Here is an 8839-nt window from a genome sequence, read left to right as displayed (position 1 = left end):
ATCTCTCTTTCAACACGACAATAATTAACTACACACATGAAAATACATAATGCATTCACAGAAAATCCCAAATTTATATTTTAGCCGTTCTCCTTTTCTCGTTTCTTGTCTCTTTCATTTTCTTTTTTAGCTTTATTTTCGTTTTTCTTATGGTACATTTAAATTTAAGTTTGTGTAATTTTTCATTCTCTTTAAATTAATGTTTTATTGATTTACTTTCAATTTACAAATTTAGGATAGGGAGTGATTTTATATCAATTTTTTATTCTATTAGAAAATAATTGAAAATATATTATACAATTATAACTTGAAATTATTTTATATAAAATTATAGTAATCATACAATTACAAATTTATTTACTACCATCATATTCATATTACATTGTTATGAACAAACTTACAGAAATTGTGCGGCCCAAAAGGCTTTACAACTTAAGCCCATCTAACTATTTGTACCGTATAGGCGAAATGTAAAATTGGAGGTATTTCTATTAAAGTAATTCCAGTATTTGAATAAAAAATCTAGTACTTATATATAATTCATGAAAATCTTTTCCACTATGGCATTAATAAAGTATTTGTAGAAAATACAGGAATTACAAACTTAGTTGGAATTTTAAAAAAATCACATTAGATTCGGTTTTCTGCTTGAGTAAAGTATGTTAGATATTTAAGTTAATTGTGTGAACACGATAACGACACAACACGATACGAGAAGGCAAAATCCGATTACGATACCATAAGAATATGGTTGACATGAATACGAACACCACACAACTTATACAACACATGGATATGACACGAATACGATAACGATTCCATGGCCTAACATGAAAAAAAAAGTGATTTCATGCAACATGAAAGATATACAGTCTAAACTAAAGTACAATGCTCAAATAAACCCAAATTAATAATGGGCTAAACTTAGTGTTTGGTAGTAGCAAAGAATATTAACAATCTTTGCCTTTGTTGGACAATTATTTTTACTTCGAATATTTTTGGGTAATATTGTGAAGAAGAAGAAGAAGACCCAAAAATATTTTTCTATAACAAAACCAAAAAATAAGTCAATTTTCATATCACTTTATAACTTAATCTGTATACCATATAAAAACATAAACCTTTTCAAATAAGACTGAAAAACTCACATTTTTATGAAAACAGTATAGAAGCCCAAAAACCCCGACAAAAGTGGTAGACGCATGAACAATAGTGAAATGTATGTTGGCTTTTGTTGTAAAATATTTTTTCAATTAACGTCCATTTCAATTCGAATGGCCAAAGTAGCCTTTTAACTTGTCCAAATTTTAGAAGGCAATGTTATAAATCTTAAAGCTGGCAATGAACTGAATTCTAATCAAAGTGACATAGAATTTTGAGTTTATTTTATTTGTATTCTATTAATATTTTTGTCACGAAATTTTGATCAAAATACTATACTACTAGAAGTTACTACTCTATACTATTACTTGATCATAATTGAGTTGGATGAATAAGTTAAAAAAAAATAATCAAATCCTAATGCATAACCAAATATGAAAGTTATTTTTAGATGGTCAAAATTTGATCCCTAATTATGCATTAGAGTTTAATTATTCTTTTATCACTATCCTATATATTATCGACTAAATAAATCATCATTTTAAGTTGGATTAGATTATTCTAATGTTGCATCGTAGATTATAAAACAATACACGTTAATTAAATTGGGAGTATTAGAGCATTGTAGATTGACGAATCGCGATGGGATTGTAGATTGACGAATCGCGACCAGTTACATGTCGCAATGGAGAAGAAAGAGTTGAAATCTCGACGGGAATTGAGATTTCTGTCATAAAGAGAAGAGACATAAACCCTAAATTGATATACATTTTAATTTAATTGAAACTAAAAAACGACGTCGTTTTATTGTTCTACCGGAGATTTTGCCATGTCACGCCTCCGACGAGCCACGTAGGATTAGTTTTTGCCGGAAATGTACCGGGTCGGGTCGTACGGGAAATTTGCAACACCTGGTAAAGTTCATGACTTTTCATGCAACTTTTAAAGTTTACGGGAAATACCAAACTATTTGCAAAGTTGACGACTTTTGAAGCAATTTACCCTTTAAATAACTACAAAAATTGGAAAAAAAACCTTCATTTTATTTAAAAATAATACATTACAATACGAATTAAAAAAATACGCATTCTCAACGACGGCGGTTACGAGCCCAAACTAACGCCCTCCGAGGTACTCCAGTCGTCGTGGTTCATTTTTGTTTGTGAGAGATTATCGAAATATCCGTACGGAATGTGAGAGATGAGAGAAATGTTCTTATGAAAAATAGAATGACAAACGAGATTTAAATATACAAAAATTTGAAAAAATAAAACAAAATGCGTTGCATCGTCCGCGCCGCCCACAATGGGTGGACGATGCCCTATCGTCCGCGAACGATGCATCGGGCATCGTCCGCGCACCCACAGTGAGCGGACGATGGCGCGCCCGAGGCATCGGGCGGCCTATCATCCGCCCAATTGCGGATGCTCTTATATCTGTTGATGAAGTTGCTAGATATTATTAGACATAAATTTTGATTGGTTCATTATTCCAAACATACCAATAGCACATTTACTAGACTAGTGAATGTTGTTATAAATGCAAGAAAAAGAGGTTATTAATTTGAAAATATTCAGCAGTAATAATATTGAGAGGAAACAGGTATAGTGGTAGTTGGGTTGGTTTGGGAAAGCGGGGTCCCATCAAAGCATATTTTTAAAAAAATGTTTCTGTTGGATATTTCAAATTTATTGAGAGGGACAAAAAGCGATAGTCAAACCATCCATCCCAGTCCCACCCATTTTTCTTCTCTCTCTGCAATAGAAATAGATACACATTACACACACTCAATATGCACACATAACCACAAAAACATGAGCTTAATTTGTCCGTAGCTTTGTTTTTTTATGCCATTCTTGAAACTCCAAATTTGCTCTCTTTCTATATCCAACCATTTCCCCTTTTCTCTTCCTTCCTTCTGCATTTGCATTTGCATTTGGGGCTTTCTCTCTCTCTTCCTTTAACTCTCAAGATTCAATAATGAGTGCTTCAAAATTCATCAAATGTGTGACTGTGGGAGATGGAGCTGTTGGCAAAACCTGCATGCTCATATGCTACACCAGCAACAAATTCCCTACCGTTAGTCTCTTTCTCTTTCTCTGTGTTGAATAGTGGAATTAGTTTGTGAATTGAAGGGGTTTGTAAATGGCAGGATTATATTCCAACAGTGTTTGACAATTTTAGTGCTAATGTGGCTGTTGATGGCAGCATTGTCAACTTAGGCCTCTGGGATACTGCAGGTATGTATATTATTTCCCCCTTTCCCTTTTAGTATAACTGTACTAATTTTAGTTTGTTGAGTTGGAAAGGGCAAGAAGATTACAGCAGGTTGAGGCCCCTGAGTTACAGAGGCGCAGACATATTTGTTTTGGCCTTCTCTTTAATCAGTAGGGCTAGCTATGAAAATGTCCTCAAGAAGGTACCCACCCCTTTCCTCACTCTCTCTCTTTAATCTTCACAACTCTGATTAATAAGTCTTGTTTGTTTCTACAGTGGATGCCTGAACTTCGTAGATTTGCCCCCAATGTTCCAATTGTGCTTGTTGGAACAAAGTTAGGTAAGAATTTTGAGTGGATGGGTGTGTGTGAGAGTTGTGACTCACATTTTTGCTTCCCTTGTGTAGATCTGAGGGATGACAGGGGGGGTTATCTTGGTGATCATATGGGATCCAACATCATCACCACAGCCCAAGTGCGTAGTGTTTATCGACTCGTTGCTCTTGCTCCTATATTTGTTGTATAGTTATTATTGGATTGCATTGACAACAATGTGTAGGGAGAGGAGCTGAGGAAACAGATTGGTGCAGCAGCTTACATAGAATGCAGCTCCAAGACTCAACAGGTAAGGATACTTGGATATTTATATATTTCTAATTCATGCCTTGGTCAAGTTTGGATTCTGAATTTGTTCATTACTTTGTTTGGTGGCAGAATGTGAAGGGTGTGTTTGATACTGCAATCAAAGTTGTGCTTCAACCTCCACGCAGAAAGGAAGTGGCGTCGCCGCGCAAGAAGCGACACAGTAGTAGTGGCTGCTCAATTGTGTAAGCTTATAGATTATCATCAATTACTTTATCAAACCAAAACCATCACTATGGTACCACTATGAGCAAAATAAGTGATAGAGTTTTAACATTTTGTGCAGGAAAGGTATTGTTTGTGGTGGTTGCGTCGCCTAATGCAGGCAGCTGTGGTGCAAAATGTAACAATGTTTGGTAGTTTAACTCATGGGGGGACTGTTCATTCTCTCAGGGTATTGTAGTAGTCTATGATTTATGCTATACTACTACTACTTCTACTACTTGTGTTGTGTGATTCAATTTAATATTTTGTTTTCATTTTAGCTCTCTGCTTTTACTTTCTGCAGTTTTAATTCCTCATATCATTATCATGTAAATTTCCATTTCATCCAGTTATGAAGATTATGTATTTCATTACATTATTTTTTCAACTGGAGGCTTCAAGAATTATATACCCAAATTGTTTTGAAGTAATCCTAATTAGATGTGTGTCAACATTACATATTTTACTTTTGCAATTAATACCAACCATAAAAAGGAACCAATCAACCGATATAATCCTAAATTCTAGGAAAAATTAAAGAAAATTTCTCATAAACTTCAAAATGCAAATGAAACTTGATTCCTCAGTTAATATTCGGCTCCAATATCTCCCATCATCAATTCCAGTTATTGTCAGTCCATTTGAAGACACCGACATGCTAATGTTGCCTGACCTGTGAAGAGGTTACGAGGTGCGTAGGTGTCGTTCAAGTGAGGATATATCCTACTGGCAGGATAAAGATCCTAACTAAGCCTAGACCTCGTCTTCAAAGATTCCTCAACCCACTTCTACTGATCAGTATAGTGGAGGTAAGGGTCGAATCCCACAGAGATGGTGCGTTTAAACTACTGCGGTGATGTTTTGGAGGGTTGGTTAGCTACCACGCTCGGGTTGAGTTTCTACCTAGGCGAGTAATTAAAGGGTGGCGTCCTACTGACTAGGATGGGGGAGCAGATCATGGAATGCAACTGTGTACGTGGAAATGAGGGGACATGGTGTAACAGAAATTGTTTGGAAAGGACGGTATTTCTATTTTTGGCTAAACAGAATATTCAGAGTGTAGTGGAGGGTAGTGGTGACTAGGCTGACAGATCTGCAGGTACAACCAGAGGTGAAGGACAAAAGAAAACAAAAGTAAATAAAAGTAAGGTGGTCCCCCAATCTGGATGTAGACATCGTCTTCTCCAACAACACAACTTAAACTCAGATAACAATTCCAGATCCAACCCGGCAAACGCAGATTAACAACTCGCGAACACAGATCTAAAACTAAGAAATCAAATCTGAAATCAAACGCTGAAACTGGACTTCTGCATGCTGGTCAACATGAAAGATCGATTCAGAAAATAAAACGAAGCCTTGCATGCAACGATCTACTTCCAGATCAAATAGTACATGTTTACCTATCCTAAAGAAATTTGTTACGTAACAGAATTTAGAGATTTAGCACTTAAAACACCGAGAAATCTTAGATCTAAGCTAACTAGACAAGGAAAGAAAAGAACACTACAATGAACGAAACGGAAATCAACTTCATAGCATTAACACGTTCGGATATCCAAAGCAAGCATTTCAAAACAACAAAATCCCAAAATGTAACAGAAATCCAACGTAAAGACGGAGAACTAATTAAACTACGAAAGCAATTTAAAGATTGTTTGCCACTCCGGGCGATAAAATCTCTGACTGGAACTACGATCTAGCTAACTGGAACGGACGATGACTGGAACTCGGGAACATTCTGAACGTCAGGTGATCATGGCTCGGCGAGGCAAGAAGTGGACACGGCTGAAAGACTGAAATTACCGAGAGAACTCTCTACCTAAAGATGATGGTGAATTGAAGTCTATCCCCCCCCGGCTGCTCCTTCTCTCTCCAACTTGGCTACCTTTTATAGGGAGGCTACCCTTGATTTTTAGGGTAAATCCTCGCTGCAATTTGACTTCTTTGCCCTTAATTGTGGGTAATCCGTCCCAGCTATCCGTCTTCTTCATCTCAAGCCGTTTTAGCACGTATACGGATCAGTATGAGACCATGCTGGCGCTTTTTTCTACCCGAACACTCCGGAACTTCCCTACTGGCCAGAACACTTATCCTGCACACTTTGAGCAACTGCTTTGCAAATATAATCATTTAAACCTGTCATACTGACCAGTAACCGAGGCCTAGAATACGACTTATCAAACTGCTCACACTTACCACATGCTTGCCCTCAAGCGTGAAGAACAAACAAAAGCAATAAGTCGCATTCTAGCCTGGTTACTTCCCTGCCCGACTCTACCTAAAACTGGACTCTAGACTACAACGACGAAGAAGAAAGAAAACACAAACACAAACACAGAAATACATAAAACACTAACAGATTGGGCTACATTTTCAACCATCCCTCCCCTCGGGATCAGGTGCAATCCGGCCTTAGACAGCCTTGAACTTCTGCCGCCCCCCCTCTTTCTCTCCCAGTCAGTACATCTGCTTGTCAAGATCGCCCACACTCTCGGTCAACCACTAGGTTCACTCAGTCACTCGCACCTCACCAGGAACGTTAGGACTGAATCTCTCATCATGCTCAACCACAATTGCTTTGGACTTAGATCTCACGTGCAGCTACTGAAGGACTTTAAGGCTTGTAACGGGGCTGTTGGGTTGTAGTGTTTTGGGTAGATGTTCCTAAGGCTCTAAGGTTCAAAAACTTCTATTTAATTTATGAAGGGGGATTGTGGTGCATCAGGCTTCTGATCAGTTGCTTTTCTTAGCTGGTGCTTCTGGCTTGAGTTTCCAACTGGTTAGTAGGCTTCTTGTGGCTTCGCCACCCTTATTCCTTCATTTTTTTGTGTGGTCAAATCTCCGACCATTTTCTTCTTTTCTTTCTTTCTTCCTCTCTTTTTTTTTCGTGGCTTTGCCACCCTTATCCCTTCCTTTTTTTGGACCTGGAATGTCTCCCTGGTCGATTTTCTTCTAACTTTCCTGCCCAGCTGGTTTCTGCTTTTTTCACACTTCTTCCTAGCCAGTAAGCTCCATTGTTTCATGCCTTACACACAGTCCCAGGGGCTAGGGGTGTTTTATCTGGGTATAAAAGGTTAAGAAAAAAAAGGGTTCTAAAGGTGGTGGTTTTTTTTTTTTTTTTTTTTTTTTTTTTTTTTTTTTTTTTGAACGGGGGGGGTTCCTACTGCCTTCAGTATTTGCTACCCGTGATCACTTCACCCTAGGCAAATTGTGGTAGCCTCCCTTTTCTTTAAGTGTATGTGGAAAGTGGTTCCACTTTAAGGCTTATAACTCACATTTTAGAGGGCTTTCGTGTTTGGCTCTAAGTGTGGGCTTTTCTCTCATACTCACATCATCTATACTGGTCAGGAGGTACTAAGGAGAGTGGTTTCGGTTTTCCAGCTTGTCTTATCTCCCTCAATTCCCCTCACCTCCAGCTCAGGACGGTTGAGTTTTAAGCCCAAATCAGCACACAACATAAAAAAAAAACTAGACCTAAAAAACACAAAACGAGCACAAACACAGAACACACATATATATACATCATACTGGCCATTACGTCCCCCCTCCTACTTCACAAGTGTCTGCCCCAGATAAGGCTGTGAAGTGGAAAAAAAAAGTACTGGCCAGTATGGTAGACACACAGACAACAAAATAACAAACAAAAATAACAACTCAAACAGAAACTTCTCACACTTAGGCTATGGAATAGGCTAAGTGGGAGAGGTTTGAACACCGGACAAATCCACTAAACAAAGAAACACGTATATACCAAAAGAAAACACAGAAAACATGCTACCAAGAAACAACCCTAACTTCTCACACTTAGACTATGGAATAGGCTAAGTGTTATGAAGTGGGGTTTGCTCGCAAACACAGATTATACTACCTAACCGAATACCACAACATAACAAAAATACGAAAAGTTAAAAAAGCTTAAAAAAAACTAACTTGGTCAGTAGGGGGGGGTCTATCGAAGTCGCCTGCTCCTTCGTGGGGCAGGTGGTGCAGGTTGTTCCTTCGGGTTGTCCTCTTCCGTTCCAGTTTCATTTTCCTTCGCCGGCTCCTCGGCTCTTGCCGGCACCTCGGCGTCCGCTGTCTCTCTGCTCATCTTCTACTCCGGTCTCTTGGATATGTGGTTCATCAGTCCGGCCACCATGGCCACTCGGTCCTGCAGCTTGCTCCTTCCTCAGTAGGTCATTTCTTCTAAGATGTTATCCATACTGGTTAACATTCTGTTCATTGCTTTTTGCATCTTGGAGTTTTCCTCCCCGAGATCTGATACGATAGCTTCCATGGCCGCTTGCCTCTGATGCATCATATCCTGCTCTGCAGAGCCCTTCAACATCCTTTCCACAACTCCTGCCCAGCTTGATCACCTCTGCCTTCAATTGCTGATTCTCCTCTGCCATTTCAGTGACTGTCCTTTCTAGAGCGGCTTGCTTCTGAGTCAGTATTCTCTGCTCCGCAGACTCCTTCAATACCTGTTCCATTGCTGACGCTAAACGAATCATCTCTTCCCTCATCTGTCTATTTTCCTCAGCCATCTTTTCCACAGATTGTTCAATTCTATCTCGCCTCTGGTCATGTCCTGGTGCTTCCTGAGCTGTTGTTATCCGAGCAGTGGGTATTGCCTCTTCTCCCATCGCATAAAAGTAGGGCACGCCCTGCCTCATGTACACCGTGTTCGTTCG

General features: G+C 38.8%; 1 protein-coding gene across 1 annotated transcript; it reads left to right on the top strand.

Annotated features, from left to right (window-relative positions):
* The first annotated feature begins 2838 nt into the window (after positions 1–2838).
* On the top strand, positions 2839–4438 carry LOC121789309 (rac-like GTP-binding protein ARAC7). Its single transcript, XM_042187787.1, has 8 exons — positions 2839–3180; positions 3254–3341; positions 3411–3520; positions 3595–3658; positions 3725–3792; positions 3877–3942; positions 4032–4144; positions 4246–4438. Exons 1-8 carry the CDS (start codon positions 3082–3084, stop codon positions 4277–4279), a joined length of 642 nt encoding a protein of 213 aa, XP_042043721.1. The 5' UTR covers positions 2839–3081; the 3' UTR covers positions 4280–4438.
* Positions 4439–8839: the final 4401 nt, after the last annotated feature.

The sequence above is a fragment of the Salvia splendens genome, unplaced genomic scaffold (assembly GCF_004379255.2).
Source record: "Salvia splendens isolate huo1 unplaced genomic scaffold, SspV2 ctg205, whole genome shotgun sequence".
NCBI lineage: Eukaryota > Viridiplantae > Streptophyta > Magnoliopsida > Lamiales > Lamiaceae > Salvia > Salvia splendens.
Note: the sequence above shows the minus strand (reverse complement) of the source record. Positions and strands in the feature narration are given on the sequence as shown.